Source organism: Miniopterus schreibersii (assembly GCF_964146895.1).
Source record: "Miniopterus schreibersii genome assembly, chromosome: 1".
NCBI classification, from domain to species: domain Eukaryota; kingdom Metazoa; phylum Chordata; class Mammalia; order Chiroptera; family Miniopteridae; genus Miniopterus; species Miniopterus schreibersii.
The window spans coordinates 186,662,079-186,679,883 of NC_138101.1; the positions used below are offsets into that span (position 1 = coordinate 186,662,079).

General features: G+C 36.5%; 1 protein-coding gene across 7 annotated transcripts in view; it reads right to left on the reverse strand.

Moving 5' to 3' along the window:
• The window catches only part of CEP128 (centrosomal protein 128), a 289,186-nt gene that overhangs the window by 249,825 nt on the left and 21,556 nt on the right, over positions 1 to 17,805 (reverse strand). For 5 of the 7 annotated variants that reach the window (XM_081118224.1, XM_081118225.1, XM_081118226.1 and 2 more), the window contains 4 exons: positions 9,377 to 9,503; positions 8,193 to 8,311; positions 5,401 to 5,492; positions 1,651 to 1,723 (listed from right to left, as the gene is read on the reverse strand). In XM_081118224.1, coding sequence (XP_080974350.1) covers positions 1,651 to 1,723; positions 5,401 to 5,492; positions 8,193 to 8,311; positions 9,377 to 9,503 — 411 coding nt within the window. The remainder of the gene's footprint in view (positions 1 to 1,650; positions 1,724 to 5,400; positions 5,493 to 8,192; positions 8,312 to 9,376; positions 9,504 to 17,805) is intronic. The other 2 variants (XM_081118227.1, XM_081118228.1) reach the window with 1 other exon arrangement.

Consider the following 17,805-nt stretch of genomic DNA (forward strand, 5'->3'; position numbering starts at 1 on the left):
CTCACACTGACAATAAGAGTATAAATTAGTGCCGCCACTTTGAAAACCTACTTTTCAGGACCTACTGAATTGGAAGGCACCTAGCAATTGCACTGAATGTACCTACAGAAATGCAAGCGCAAGTGCACTTAAATAATAAAATCAGTCACCACAGCATTACTCATAACAGCCCAAAATTTGAAATAATTCAAATATCCATCATGAAATGTTACAATATATTACAGTATATTCATACAATGGAATACTAAAGAGCAATAAAAATGAACTAACTGCAAGTACATGACACAACACCCAGAAATATCGCAATCATAATGTCTAGCAAAAGAAGTCAGACACAAAAACATGTCCTGAATGATTGCATTTATATAAAGTCCAAAACAGGCAGAATTAATCTACAGGGTGAAAGTCAAAAAAACAGTCATCTTTAAAAAAGAAAGAGTTAGTGATTGGGAGGGCAAACAAGGAGGCTCCTGTGTGCTGGTGATGTCCTAGTTCTAGATCCGGTAGCAGTCACATGGGCACGTTCACCTTGCAATAATTAATCGAGTGCATTATACCCCCAAATTTTAAAAATTATAAAGAAGAACAAAGACAGAAAGCTTCAGCAGCTTTCGCTGTCAAGTGGCAGGCTCTGGTCTAGAGAAGAGCCAGAAGGCCAGTTAGTACGGTATGGAGGGCCTTAGAGCTACATTCTTGAAAGTGCACATTCGGCTCCTGTGGAGAAAGGGTGTACAGCAGAGACTGGCATAAATTTCTTTCTGTGTGAACAACTGCAAAGAAGACAGGCAGCAATCTGTTCATCTCAAAAAATACCTTTTTGAAGTAGATATTGTAAATATTTTAGACAGCTACAGTGTAAATTAAAGGTGCCCTTGGTATGCCTGGGAAAATCTAGGACTTTATGTAAGAAAATAAGTATCCCATGTCCTGATCACACATTAGATGCCACACCACCATGCACAACCCGAGTTTGAGATAATAAAACTCGAGAATCAGGGGTATTTTCAATCAGTACTACCCAAGACAAAACAGACAGCAAGGTCTCTAGCAACTATGTACAGACTTACGTGAGATAACCTGAAATACTTAATAGGAGTGCTACAGAACCACTACCAAAAATTCTGTGTTTCTCAAATATCATTTATATCATTTAACAAAAGCTATAGAAGCATAACTGACTCAATACAATTTAAAATACTCATAATAAAACTCTAACAATTAAAACAAATGATAATTATATCTCTAATATACTACTGCTGTAAATACTCCAAACTTAAATACTTAAAATTCACGAACATTTTATAAGAGCTGTAAAACATATTATTAGACAAAACGACATATACCATCCAAAAAGTTAAAATTTACTAAACTTCATTGCCAGTATAGAGTCCAGCCACCCTCTATACCACAGGTGGGGAAACTTTTTTCTGCCAAGGGCCATTTGGATATTTATAACATTCGCAGGCCATACAAAATTATCAACTTAAAAATTGGCTATGAAAAAAGCTCCTAGATACACTGAATTTTGAGTCCTGCCTATGGTTGCCTTGGCCGGGCCAGACCAAATGATTTCCGGCACCAGGCATCCCTGCCCCTGCTCTGTACCATCTACACAAGAAATAAAACTTTTTATAAACAAACAGTCCTCACCACTTCGTGTTTTTGGGTTTCGCCAAGTTTTTCAGTCAATCTTTCCAAAACCCTTCTTGTTTCAGCATCCGACCTAGGCAACAAAGAAAAATATTTTAAGTTGGCTACTTGAGAAAATATATACCATTAATAAAAATTACAACATAATAATGTTATTACATGATATTCTACCACAGTGGCTTTCAAATGTTAGCAAACATATAAAACACCTGAAGGGCTTGTGAAAAACACAAAGTGTTGAACCCAACCCCCAAAATTTCTGAATCAGTACCCCTGGGATGGGGCCCAAGTAGCTGCATTTCTACAAATTCCTAGGTGATGTTGACGCTGCTGGTCTGGGGATTACACTTTGAGAGCCACTGCTATACCAGACCATTACCTTCAATAAATAGGCTGCAACATCTTCCATTTTAAATTACGAAGGAAGAGAGGAAAAGAGGGAGAACAAAACTCAGTCTCATATCCTTTCTAGCAATTCATAATCAAATTACATCAAACTGGGTCCTCACTAACTTATCTCCCATTACCTTTTCCCATCAAATCAGTAATGTACAGGATCAATAATAAAATAGTACAGAAAGACTTACAAAGAAAAGCAAGGCCTTCCTCTCTCACACCTCCTCGCCTCTAGCCCACGCCCCACCGGCAACCATGTTCCACCACTTCCATTCTTAATTCTTTGCTGGCTACTTCCATCATTTTCAATTCAACATTTTAGATTGGCTCCGTTTTGAAACCTTTAGCTCACTCACACTCCTCTCCAATTTTGGATGAATGTATTGCTATTTTCAGTTCTTTATTAGTTATCTGTGTGACTTGCATAGTATACTTATACCTCTCATCAAAATTCCATCATACAGAATCGATGCTTTTTGGTTACCTTCTGTCATGCTTACATTTTAGTCACCTTCTTACTTGGATCATTCATTTTCTTGTGCTTTGTTTTTTTGCAAGTTTCTCACCTTCTGGCCTTCTATGGGCTTTATCACATTATTGATATTTCTCTCCCACATGTTACTGAATCATTTATTAGAATCAACTCCATTCAACTCCATTACTCTCAGGGACACGTCCTTCCTGCTCTAATTCAGAGATAATGGTTCCTAAGCCAGCTATGTGGCTCTCATTCTGGGGATTATTTTCACTGAATTTCTGAGTTAGTTTTACTACTGTATTTTTTATAACCTGTATCTTCCTCTTTCTTGGTAGCATCTATTTTACTTATATATTCTTGCGTAATTTCCTTAGAAAGAAGTTACCTTAAAAGGTAAATTTTCTAAGTCTTTATATCTCTGAAAATGTCCTTACTTGTACCTCTTTTTTAGCTTTTGTGGTCCCGTGTGCTCCTGGATTTCCCACTTCTCACTAGCTGATGCTTCTGGGTCCAGTTCCTCTTTGTACATAGCTTCTGAGTATTACAGTGTCTTAGCATTCCACCCTGTCTTCGATGCTCTCACTATCGTTTCCCTCTAAATATCCTCCATTTCCACAGTTCCAAATGCCACTTCTACATACTGACCACTCTTAATATCTCTAAAAGAGACTTCTCCTTTGAGCTCCAAAGTAAATACCTAGCTGAGTATTTTACATTTCTATTTGATGTCTCACAGACATCTTAAACCTAACATATCCAAGGTCAAACCCTAATTCCTACACCCCCACCTACTTCCACCAGTCTTCCATATTTCAGAAGTGGAATTACCATCTACCCAGTTACTCAAGTCAGAAATCTGGGAGTCATCTTGGGCTTATTCTCCCTTATCCCCTCCATGTCCAGCACACTGCTAAATCCTACCTCTTCAATATGCAAAAAAGTACCTTGAAACACACTCCTGTCCAGCTGCCCCTTGCCATAGTCTGATCAAGCCATGACCATGCGTCATCTATTAATGCAAAAACCTTCTAACTCGCCCTCCTCGAATCAATTCTACATATGGCATCCAAGTTAGGTGAATTATGGATGAAACTTTATTTAATCCTTTCTAAAAGCTTGCTTTCCAGTGTACTTTTTACAATAAAAGAAAAAATTTTTAAATTAATAATTGAATGAGCATATCAACCTTTCTAAATCAGACAGAAAAATAAACCTAGCAACTTACTACCCAAGATAGTTTTATAAACATTAATTAAAAATTTGTGGTAAAAATAAAGCAGAACTGGATCCTAAAGTCTTCCTCATCCACAAAGTTAAGCCACCAAGTTTCAGAAGAAATATGACTCCTGTTTTGGGTTAAATAAAGTTTCTCTTCCTCACACATACCTCCAGGTCACACAAACTATTACTAAATGGTACCAGCCCATGGACCAGTAGATTTCCAGTCCACCACTGCACATCCAAATGTTCATTTAAACTAACCAAATAAGTCATCCCTGCAACCTCCCCTGCATCTTCTTACAGGACAACTACTTCTAAACTCACATGCCAGGGCTTAACTTATACCCCTCCTTCGAGTGGGTAAAAGCTCCATCATAGAGCCACTCCAGGAACATACTCTATTAGAATGTTGGTGCCGTTCTGTTGACTTTATCAACTTGTCAAAAAAAAAATCTAAGTATTAAATTAACTAACCCTTATCAGTTTAAAAGATTAATGATATAGCTCAATAATATAGCTCAAAATTCAGTAATTTAAATGCCTCATTCCTATCAGCTAAATATGAAAATGACCTTGAACCACAGTGGGCCTTACTGCCTGGATTTGAATTCTGACTCCATCACATCCCCATCTGATCTCCAGCAAACTGAGTTATCCCACCTCTGTGCCCATTTCCACATCCAAAAAATGGAGGAAATAATGACTACCTCATTAGGATTTTGCAAGAATGAAACCTAAAGCTACCTGGCATGATATATATGTTCAATAATGTTAACTAGTAGTATTAGTAATAATAGTATTAGTGAGGTCTTTAATTATTACTAAACTTCCTGCTTTCTTCATATAAAAGCAGGTAAGTTATACAAAATATAGTTGATATTCATAGATTTAACAGTTATAGTTTTGACTCTTTTTGCTATAGCAACACCAAATTGGTGTGTGAAATGATTTCATTAGCTGGAGTGGGAGTTAGCAAGGGAACTTGGTAAACAAATTTTAATTCAGCTCTGCTGTTCCCTAATCATTGCTGCACAGATTGTGACCCTTGAGAAGGGATACAAAATCTTTGTTTCTTGTAAAAACTTGGCCTCCAAATGAAAGCCAGCTGTCACAGCTGATGAGGAAAATGAAGAGACAATGAAGAAATTTTAAATAAAGTAACACTTCTTGGGGACTACCAAAAACTGACAAAACTGCACAGACTGGGCAGATATAAACCACTGGCTTTTGAAGATTTCAACTGAAAGCTGAAATATCAGATACTACAATGGGCCACATTCATCAATCAACAAATTCCACATTATGCTTTTTATTTTATAGCTCCATTGTTAGTCAGGTGGTCTCTGTGTCTGTCTGTCTGTCTCCATCTCTCTCTCCTCAACGTATTTGTAAATCTACCTCTTTGCTAACATTCTACAATGTATGTCTCTGCAGTGTCAGCATTCCATTGTAATAAGTTAAAATGTTTTGAAAAATATGAAATTAACTTCTCTAACATTGAGTCATCATGATACATTCTAAATTCAAAGGTCTTGAATGTCTTACTATAAAAACGCAGCATAGCTTTTTAAATTCATGTGAACATGTCAATTATAGACCCTACTTTCTTCTTCTAATAACTTGTGCCTCCAGTGAAAACCATACTCTGCTTTTACCTGCTTCTCCTGGCCAGCTCCCGGTTGAAATCATCTCCAAGGCGAACTTGCTCACTGCTGAGGTCTCGGAGGGACTGATGAAAAGCATGTAGCTAGAAAAGGCAAAACATAGTTATCCACTTAGGATTCTGCTGAATTCTTCCATGAAAATTCACTGAGGGTAAGAATAAGAATTTGTTCTTTATAATAAGGCCAAAATTTTATAATGTTATTAAAAATGAGAAAAAAATTAATATCTACTCTGAAAGAAATAAAATATTATTTCCAAACAAAAGCAATTTTTAAAAAGTAATATTTAATATTAACCATCACATCTCTATAGTACAATAATTCCACTCCTTATAGATAGCCTAGAAAAGGGGTCAGCAAACTGGTACAACAGCAAATATTTCAGGTTTTCGAGTTATCTGGTCTCTGACAGTCATTCAACTCTTCTATCATAGCACCAAAGTAGCCATAAACAAATGAACATGACTGTGTTACAACAGAGCCTTATTCAAGTAGACCACCCCCTGCAGCCTGCCAACCCAGACTGCAGAGAAACTCTCCCCACGTGTACCAAGAACCACGTACAAGAATGTTTGGAGCAGCCTGTTCATAATAAGAACACTGAAAACAAACAAGAAATCCATTAAAAATAGAATGGAAATAAATAAATTGTAATATATTGCTCCAGTTGTGCATCCTATAGCAGTAAAAGTGAAATGATCAAACCTACCTACACATTAGTAAGACTGAATGTCAAAAACATAACATTAAATGGAAAAATCAAGTTATAAAAGGTCTACAGTATTATTCCATTTATAGTTTAAAAGCAAGCAATCCTAAACATGATTTAAGTAGTAAAAATGATTTTTTTTAAATAAAAAGCAAGATGATTAACATAAACATCAAGACAAGCGATAACACTTGGGGAAAGAAGGAATATAAGAGGCTTTGAGAGTATAATAATGATCTATTTCTTGGCCTGGGTGGTGGTTACATGGATTTTCATTCATATTGTCGTACTTTTAATTGTAAATATTTATATATGTATGCATATGCTATAATTTATAATAAAAAATTTTAAGCTATACAGACTTGCAGAAACAACAAATTGATTTGTTTCAACAAATGTACATTGAGCAACTAATCAGTGCCAACAATTGTGCTGGGAAACAAGTAGCTAACAATTCAACATGGGAGACAGATAAGTAAACAAAACCACAAATGTCTCACCGGGGCATTAAGGAGTACACAGTCACGTGGAGCTAGAGGGGATCTTTAAAAAATGGACTTAAAATGAGGAAGAACAATTAAAGAGAAAGGAGTGGAGGTGATACAGTGGATGAACAACAGACCACTCACTTAAGTGTCATCATCGTAATTTTCCCATTTTGCAAACCAGAATCCTAGGACTCACCTTTGACAGCCCCATTTCACTCATTCCCACCCTCCTCAAATGGTCATCTGATCTTCAAGACCTTGCATTTTTTTCCACCAAATAGCTTTTAAGTCTATCCCCTTCTTTCCAACTCCATTTCTCCTAATCCAAGTGGCCATTATCTCACACCCGGAATACAGCAATCTTTTCCTAATTTTCAATACTAGAGCCAGAGTGATCTTTTCACAATAGTTCTCACCCCCTTACAAGGCAGTGCTCCATATTTCTTTAGCCCCATGGCCTTCTTTAATTTACGCATACATGCTACCCTCCTTCCTGCCAAGGTATTTGTTCTACCTTGAATGACTCTTAGGGAACCTTTGGATCTCAGCTCAGCAGCCATGCGTTCTTGGAGAAGCCTTCCCTGACTGGGGCAGGTCCCTCTCCTATATATTCCCATAGCCTTGTGCTTCTTTCTGTTAGAGCATGCATCTCTGCACATAATTATGGATGCATTTATGCACTTATTTGACTAATATCTAGCTCCCACTCTAGATTATAAGTTTCACGAAAGGCAAGGATTTTGTTCATCACTGTTTCCAAGCACAAGCACTTTCCCAGGACAGAGGAACTAAACAAATGGAATGAAAGGGTAAGTGAGTAATGTTAGGATCTTGTTCTCTGCTCCAGGTTTAATCCTATCATTCATGCTAGCAAGTTATAACTACCAAAAAAATAACACAGTCAAGGAAAAGTTTCTACAAGGTGTCTTGCAATGCACTCGGTCCTGTTACCTCTTGATCTACGCTGCAACAAGCGAGAGCTGCAGACGAGTATCCTAACAAACTCGGAACCCTCAGTCCTCAAGCTACCAAAACAAAGATGTCGAAGCCCCAGCCCTTATCCAATTAATTTAGCTGACCAAGGCAACAACATCTGTTCAGCTCTTGAGGGAAACTCTAAAGAAGCAGAAAAAGAAGTATGTCCATAGAACTAAAACTTCTGAAATCTTTAGTGAATACATAGAAAAATATGGAATTTCTTGCTTAATAGAAAGAAATTCAACAATCAGAAAGACACTAATGGGAAAATCAATAGGTTAACCACACAAGGACTAACTTAGCAAAACAGAAAGTGGCTGACTTGGCAAGGCTTACGGAAGAGTGAGCCGCCGGAACAAGGAAACAAAACATGTCCAAATAAACTCACTTAAATCATTCTACAAAATACTATCCTTGATAACAAAATTCAAAATAAATATATGATGATAATTAGTACGTTGAAAATAAAATAGTTTACTTGGTTTTTAACAACTTAGTACAAAGTTACTGACGATGAAACTCTTGGTTAAAATACAGCCATAAAATTCAAGTGTCAGTCATTTATACAGGAATGTAAGGCATACAGGGTACAGAATGGCACCAAGTACCTGGCCCACGTCATCGGTCTCCTGAACAAATCGAATGCCAGCTCTGGATCTAACTCGTTTACTACCCTGTTGATCCCCATAGTCCTTGAGAGGCGAGGTAGGTGGAAAACGGTGGCTTTCTTTACAAATGAAAGAAAAGGGAGAGGGTAAAACACCGCATGAGAGGAAACAACCTGAAGTTCTGCTCAGTAAATACACAGCAGATGTGAGTATACACGTGTGCCCTCAGCCTGGACTATTTCCCACATACGTTACTGTGGCCATAAAATTCCACAACATTGGCACTACTCTTGCTCTTAAAGCTGATAAAATGAATAGAAATAAGATGGAAATAAAACACATCAAAAATTCTAATTTGCTGTACTTTTCACAGAAGCAATACATTCTCTCTCACATAAAAATAACTGCTAAATAAAAATAACTTTCATGACTCCTAAAATAATACTAATATAACAGAAGTTTTCAAATAATAAATTAATCTAAAATATCAATGGCATTTAAAAATCAATACAAACTAACTCTATAAAGAAGAGTAGCTGATTTGCTCAACTTGTAATCTTTATTATCATGATCAATAGCAATGTTAACAATGCGAGCTACTCAAGCTCGCTCTATCTAAATCACCTCTCCTCACTGCAGACTCTTCTATTCTTTTCTATTCTAAAGTCTTTTTTATTCAAACATAAACCTCAGTGCTGTAGGAAAGTACAAGATTAATTACAGGCAAACTACGTGTTTTCACTTTTAATCTAACCATTGAATTCTAGCTGCACACCAAGGATGAAGTTCACCTGTTCTTAAGTGTCATAGGATATTTCACTCATAATCAGATTTTTTTTAAACTACGAAACTAGTACTCCTAATCCAGAAACTATATCACACAGTAAACCCTATTTTTGTGTTTATTTTGCTTGATGGCAGATGCTTAAATTCAAGTTTTGTCAGGTAAAGCTCTGTGTGGTCTATAGAGTCCAAGAACAACAAAGTAACACACTCGTAAGAACAGAGAACTGTTAAATATATTTTTAAATATTCACTATGAAATCCTTGACTGCATCTTTAACACCTTATTTGTATGATTTTATCTATGGACTGTAATTATCCAAAGATTAAATAGATTCACTATGCACTTCGGGACTATTTTTAAAACAAAAAAGGGTTTTCAGAACATCTGTAGCATTTACCTGTCACAGTGCCACCATCAAGGTCACTTGCACTCAGACTTGTAACAGAAATACTTCTCCCTCCTGAGTGTCTCAATAAACGTTGACTCCGCAGTTGGCCTATTGATTGTTCCAAGCTTTCTTTTAACTAAATTAAAGAATATAATGAAGGGAGATTTATTCTCTTTCAACAACTTCCAAATACAAATAGACTAGACATTTTAAAAGCTCTTTTTAAAATATCTGGGTTCCCAAAGAGAATTTATATCAGAGAAAATTCTTAACTCAGTTATGTTAGAAAATATAAAAACAGTAAACATAAATATTTTAAGAAGCAATTTTAACATCTGGTTTTAAACAGCATCTGTCACTACCTATTCCATCTTTTTATTACCAGAATGTAAAAGTGACGTCTACTATCTAAGGGTTTACAAAACCAGATTGCAATGTCTAATTGACGTCCCACCATGCTTAGAAACATAACAAAGCCCACACACCTGAAAAGAGAGAAAGCCGTCCTCCTCCCTTCCTTCAGAAACCCCAGATCTGTAACAAACAGGAAACTCAACAGCTGTCCCAGTGACACTGCTCTTGAAACAACGTGTACTGCCCAACTTCATACCAGACCATCTTTCACTCATCCAGAGTCTCAAACCCCAGGAAACTGCATGCTCTGATGTTGGATTGTTAGTACATACTAAAGATTACAGTTGTCCAAATGCTCCCCTCAGATTATTAGGGAGTCAACCAGCAGGAGAGAAAAGAAGAGATCTTTTGAGACCTAAAGAGCTACATTAAATAAAAACACGCTAAGTGCTAAGGTATTACCCACACTTGTACACAGCTATATACTTACAGAGAGGATTAAACTAAAACCCCAGGGAACAAAATACAGGAGGAATAACAGATGTTGGAAATTAATCATTTCAGAAATCAGATAAAGAGTTAGTCAAACTATTTGGCAACTTCATTTTATAAAGGTATATCATAAGCCACTAAACAGATGAACACGCTGATAAAGAACAAAAAATGAAATGTGAAAAGTAAGTAGCGTAAAGATATTTTTTATAAATATCATGGCAAAAACAGGTCCTCCACCTAAAATACAAACTAAAAATGCAACAGAATTAAAATCTACACTTAAAGTAGCAATAACACAACAGACGCTGCACAAAATCACAATGTATGAAACCAATCTGATCACTCCTAAAATACAAAAACAGAGAAACAAAGAGATGAGGTATAAAATAATGCAAGTTTTGTGAAACGTTCTAGGATTATAACTCCTAACTAGGTGCAAAAGCAAACCACACTTGAAATTAAATGAAAATGAAACACTAATCAAGCTCAATTTAATATGAATTTAGTGTGCTATTTCGCTGAAACTAAATCGATGTTCCACACAAGACTATGGTACTGATTCCAAAGTGCAGATTCTTGGAGGCTAGCCTGACAGCATCACCAAGGACCAAGGGATGACTCCATTCTTCCCTTTCCCACATCTGAAACACTGTAAACCAGCTTCACAGAACATGCAATGAGATATTTTCACAACTTAACATAAATGCATCACTTACATATTAGATCTGTTCTTTCACCTCTGCTCATTTGACATGAGACTAAAACAGCTGAAGCATTACTACTATGTACCAGTACGAGTACAAATAAAACACAGGGACTGAAACTGAATGGCAGTACTTGTTTATAAGATAGTTATCCAAATTGCTAAGACAGGCTTTTAAACTTAGAAGTCAAGTTGAGTAGGCTCCCTCTATCCAAAGATGAAATAATTTGCACATCAATAAAAATATTAACTACAATGGGTTAAAACACTTCAAATATGCACAACCTTGTGAGTTAATAATCCTCAAAGAGAAAAAAGTCATTGGTTATCACTAGAAAATGCTAGGAAACCAACTCAATTTTAGAAAGTAGTAAATAAATGAATTTTTATAAACTGTATAAGCTTTCAGGTTAATATTAAAATAAAAATACCAAATTTTAAAATTCTCATAGGAGATCTCTGAAAGCCCTGTGCTGTCTCTATTTGAAAAAGTCTTATTAGAGACAAAATATAAGTCAAGCTCAATGAATTTTTTCTTAAATTTATAACTCCAAAAGACAGACTACCTTGCTAACCAAATCTGTAAAAGGAGCTCAGCCACGCAGCAATGGGTACTTCAAATAAGAGACATGATCAGTGAAAGCATATGCTGCTTTCCCTGCTCCTGGCCACATCTTTCACACTGAATCAGAGAATAACTTCCACACATTTTATTTTGAGGATAAAATAGAACAAGGTAGGTAAAATAATTAGAACAATGCCTAGTGAAGATTAGAATATTCAGGAAAATGGTAGTTTTTATTGTTATGAATACAGAGAATGAATATAAGAGCAAAAAAATAAATGGAATAAAGAAATGAGATGTTCTAATTTGGAGAAGCTCTTGAGAAAAGTTTGTCATCCCCTAAAAATGACTTCACTGAATTCCTTGGCTGCTCATATAAAGACTCTTGATCGGAGGCCGTGTCAACACTCCCACAACCAGCTATTTCTTCTGTAACCCCACACATCACTCCTCCATAATGTGATTCAAATTTCACTTCCAGCACTACCATTCTCATTTCCTCACTGCACTTCCATCTTTGCGAGCCAATTCCTTTTTTTCACTTTTTATTTCTGTAATGCAGCATGCGGAATCATCACTGGGACAAGGAGGTATCACAACTATCCATGTTCACCGTCTGTGACCAACCAGCAACAGACTTCAAAAGCAGCGATCTGTGATTCACAGAGTAATGCGTGGACGCAAGAGCTAGCAGCGAAGTTAGTGCTTCACGTAGTTACTCACAGTCACTTACTGTGCTAACTGAAACTTGAATTGTATTGTTTGGAGACTGGTGCTGACTGACCATATGGGGGAATGAACGTCATGCACACTGGAGGCAGGCCACAGGACTGCTGTGCTTACTTTAGAGTCCTCAAAGTGCTGCCCCGTGCATTCACAAGAGGTTTTACAGCCACACTCAGTGGAAGGGGATGCTAACTCCACCCCGCCTGAGATCAGAACTCCATTTTTTGTTTGTTTAAGTAAAAACCATAATACCAAATTTCATAAACTGCAAGTTTCTTGACCACTCCCTGGAAAGCAAGGTTTCCAAGCAGTAGTAAACAGCTAGGAAACTAGGCACTAGCTCCACGGTGTCAGGAATGCTAAAGAAATAAATCATTCAATAAAATTTGGCTTCAATAAGACAAGATGAAAAATGGCAAAAAAACAAAACAAAAAAACCATGCATAAACTTCCTTGGTCAATATATAACATAAGCAACTATTTCATTAATAACCAGTGTATCTCACAAATTCACAATCTCAACAAAACTAATCCCATCCTTGACTAAGCTCATTGTGAGAGGAAGAAAAAAAATTACACTAAAAAAACCACCAAGAAATTCTTAAAAGATATCTACCAATATTCCACAAAGAGACAATGATAGAAATAGTGACTATGTACGCATAAATACAGTAGCTACCACATATTCATCAAATAATTAGCTTCCTTACAAATGAAAACCATAACTTAAAAATATATATATACACACAAAAACTCAGCAACAACCTTGGGAAAATTCTAAATGGTACAATTTAAAGTAGTCTTAAATTTTGGAAACCATTTAAAGATCCCATTTAGTTTCTTCAAATACTTTCCTACTCCAAATTGTCCCCGGTTTTTTAAAATCCCCTAGCACATATTTTACAGAAATGCATGCACATTTGGACATGATTAGATAACTGTACTTAGCTGCACAGTTGTGCAGAAATTGGGAACATCTAAATATTTTGTCTAGTCATTTGGTCTTGTTTCACCTGACACTAAAGAGTCAGTATTTAGCAAACATTCACAATGTATACATCACTGGAAACCATGGAGACAGTTTTGTAAGTTTAGATATATCTATATGTTGACCAAAAAAATCCCAAGTACTTCGATTTATAAATGTTAAGGATCAGCTTGGCAAAATCCATGGCAAGGAGGCAGAAAAGAAGTCACTTTAAATATTCTGTAGGGGATAATACTGTCTGTCATCCACAGGTGCTTTGATTGTTAAGTGCCTTAGGCTCGGCTTCCCTTCACTGCCTGCTTCTCTACAGAATGCCAAGGCCGACCTAACAGGGACTGCAAGACAGATTGGCTGTAGAGCTAATTTATCAGCTCTATTTTGGCTCCTTACGATCTATTTATTTTCTACTATAAAACAAAAAGGGAGAGGAAGAGGAGGGGGGAGGAGGGGGAGGAGCTTTATAAAATTAAACAAGAGTGCAAATTTATGGTATGCACACTTTTCTGGTCCCACCATCTGTTACTAAAATGTATTTTTTTAAATGGTTGCTACTATTTTTATTTACCAAAAAGTCATTAGCTCTGGCCTAACCTCTTCATATGCTGATTTATGGCAACATAGGCCCATAATAATATTCCTGAAATTTGAAAGTTCCCTTTCAAATAGTATCATTTTTATTTATATCACTATTTTATTTTTAAATGAAAACCCAAATATTCAAAGCCATGTGTCACATTCTAACCACAATTTTAAAATAATTTTTAAAATATTTCCACATAATATTTTGAATGTGAATAAATGAGCAGTCGTGGGAAATGGAAGGCACTCTTAATAGTACGTTAGTGTATTTTGGGTGGGCGAATCATTTACTCATGAGGAAAAAGCAATACTGCGTATGCTATCTAATTTAGCATATACTTTTATATCAGAATAATCAGATACACATATCACTGTGAATGGTGCAACAGATTATGTTGTTTATAGTCACAGTGATACCCTCAAGAAACTGAAGTTAAACCCAGTGAATTCAAGGAAAGAAAAGCAACATGTACTGAATGCCTATAACATTCCAAGTACAGTATTAACAGAGCAAATGCTGAAGGTAGAGGAATTATTGGATGGGTTGAAGAAATAGTAAGAACATAATTGTTTAACAAGTATCTGAAACAGTGTGACCACTTCAATAAATGTTATAAGGAGGGTTATATGATTACGCCCATTTTTCAGATGATGAAACTCAAGTTCAGAAAGATTTAGGAGCTTACCCAAAGCAACGGAATGGTTTCTAGCAGAAAAATCAGGACTCAACTTGAAGTCTGATTCCAAAATCTGCATTTTTCCACTAGAACCAAAGCAAAATTCTGTAAAAATTATTCTCCTGTCCAGGAGTTTCATGAGAGACTTGGTAATAAAATTTTAAACACAGAACTCTAAGAACCTAACTCCTAAGATCTGAAAAGAAGCCAGCAGAATTTAATTGTGATTACAAATTCTTACTCTTAGACTCTTACTACTTTAAAGTTATTAAAAGACTATGACCAGTTCTCACCTTCAAGACAATTAGTAAAACTCAGCCAGAGAGAAAGGGGCAGATACCTTCAGCTTTGAGATATTACAGGTGGCTTGTGCCTGGCTCTAAATCATTAACATTATCCTTCTGGGGTGTCACTAAGTATGTTAGACAACTGAAACCCACTGAATAGAAGAAAAACCTGGAGTTTATTATTCAACATTTAAATTCTTCCAAAGTTCATGTGCCAGATGGTAACATCCTATTACTCCCAAAGGGAAATTTTAAACAGAGCATTTAATTAGGAGAAAAATTACCTATTAATGGAAGCCTCTAAGGCCTAATTTGATATTACTATATTTTAACCAATCTTTACCTTAAAAATGAATAAATCAGCTAATTTGAATCAAGGGAACTGTATTTTGCTTTTATACCCAATATTAACTACTTTAGCCTCATCAGCTGCAGTCCACATTTCCACTGCAGAAGGCATTAACTTTTTATGTTGAATATTCTTTCTTGAGGGCATTCCATTTTTATAGCATTAACTCAAAAACAGACCCTGTTGTCTCATGAATAGGAACACAGAGTTCTAGAAATATTCTAAACACTAAGTTAATAAACTGCACTATTTAACACTGGAGTATAATATGTTCCAAATGTTCAAAACAAGCTTTCAAATAAAACCTTCCCCACAGGTCCTCTTTGGCCCAAATGTTCTTAGACCTCCCAAGAAATTTACAAAATGAGAAATAATGACACTTCCTTAAGGTTATGAGATTCAAGGAGCCCAAAGACCCTAAGTCATACTATCCAACTAAATATGGCTCATTGGCTGGCAGGCTCTAAGAAAGGCAAGTGGAGAATCAATGGGTGTTCCTTAGGAAGAAGGGGAAACGGATGCTGGAGAAGGCAAGCTGCAGAACCCGCCACACTGCCCAAGCGGCAGCCAAAGCTGCCAACCCTGACAATTGTCAATGACAATCCTAGCTCAGCACCAGATTTCTTCCCAATTCTGTTTCTGTATTTGTTCCATCTAACTCTAATTCCTGATATAGTATCAGCTATAATACCAATGACTTGTGTGACAATGGGCTTCTGTTTTTCAATCAGTTAAGACAATCTCCAAAATCTAGTTTATTAATGTAAATTATATAACCCTTCAAACTTTGAATGAAAAGTCCCAATTTTCAGAAATATAGATTCACATCACAAAAATGTGAGCAACCGTGAGGTAAATGAGGTAAATGAATTACGACGCTGGATTTTAGGATAACACCTTATCGTTGGCTCTGTCCCTGACTAACTGGGAGCCTGTGGACCATTCTGTGCCTCAGTTTTTTGTCTTGTAAATGAGGATTATAATAGTATCTACCTAATAGCATTGTCGAGAGAATTAAATGAGTTGATATTAAAAAAGCACCTGGGATATACTAAGCATATGGGGAAATTCCCAGAGAGACTGTGAAAAGGCAGGTGTTGCTTCTCCACAAAATACCACAGGACCCCCTGCTGATCCTCTCACACAGCTCAACTCCTCACAGAGAGGGCTTCAGATATCATCAGCAAAGAATTAAATTTAGGGTTGGAGGTTATAGAGATTCAAGGGAACAATAATGAAATTATATACATTGCAAGGAAAAGTAGTCAAAAGGGTGACCCAGCATGACTATTGACCCTTAGGCCTTATAAAACCAACAGCAATGATTCTCATAGTTCTCTTGTTGGGGGAGATCTCAGGAGGAAAACACTGTACCGATTATTTATATTCCCCCTCACCAACTGGCAAATTATGTTCACAAAATTAAACCCCAATAAAATAAATATTTAAATGCATATATAAAACATACATTTCCTGAGGTTTAGCAATAGAATCATTTATAAAATCTGTTAATAATAAAAGTTCTTGTCTTCCCTAGAGCAAAAGAGTTGATCTCATTTTCTAGGAAATCTCTTATATTTTAAATAAAAAATGCTAATTTCAATGAGGCAAAAGCTATTTAGCAGAGAGAAAAGTTTTAACAGTTGAACACTGGTTAAAATGGATTAAGCTGTTACAGGATTTTTTTTAAAAATAGCAGGTTTCACAGTAAGAGGACTTGTATAAAATGAAGCATAGTCTCAAAAATAAAAAACATCAATCTCCAGGGTTCCTCCCTAAATAGCACACACACTGATTTAAAGAAAATAAAAAATGGGTAATACTACCATGTACTTAAAGGACATCAAGAATATAAATAGAAAGCCTGGCGGTGTGGCTTAGTGGTTGAGTGTCGCTCCATGAGCCAGAAAGTCACATCAAGGCTCGATTCCTGGTCAGGGCACATGCCCAGGTTTTGGGCTCAGTCCCCAGTAGGGGGCGTGCAGGAGGTAGTGGATCAATGACTCTCTCTCATCAATGACGTTTCTATCTCTCCTTCTTCCTTTCTCTGGAATCAATAAAATCTTTTTTTTAAAAAAGAATATAAGTAGAAAGATTCATACAAACCACATATCCTTGGCACATTAAATATACTCATTTTCAGGTATAATATACTCCATCGTAGTAAATATTTTAATGCTAAGAAAGCAATTTTCATTCAGGAGCCCACCAGAAGCACTTGATGAGAGAAAGGCTCTTGCTGAGTTGCACATCTCCCCACAGATGGCAGGCGCTGCCCCAGGGAACTTACGGGGCGGGATGATCACTGCTCTACCAAGTGAGTATGACGCAAGGCAGTGAGTGATACTATTCTTCCGGTGTGCTGGTGGGGAAAATCACTGACAGTCAACTGTTTTAACAGGACAAGAATTTCAGGAAATTAAGGAGGAGACTCTAGACCAGACTAAGGAAGTCTGAAGCCAAAGAAAGAAACAGTGGCTCTCTTGTGTCTTATTTTTTATACAAGTGGCTTTGCATCCTATGTACTCACAGCTCATATGGAAATGAAGTACCTGTTGAATGCATTTACTTTGCATATACAAAAGCACTCTGAGAGTTCAGCATTACTCAACTCCAGGCCTACCACAAAGGCTTACTGCCATAGTAGAACACAGTTTGTGTTTTAAACGCTTATCTGCACAGAATTTTCTCTAATACATAATTTCATTTCCCAAT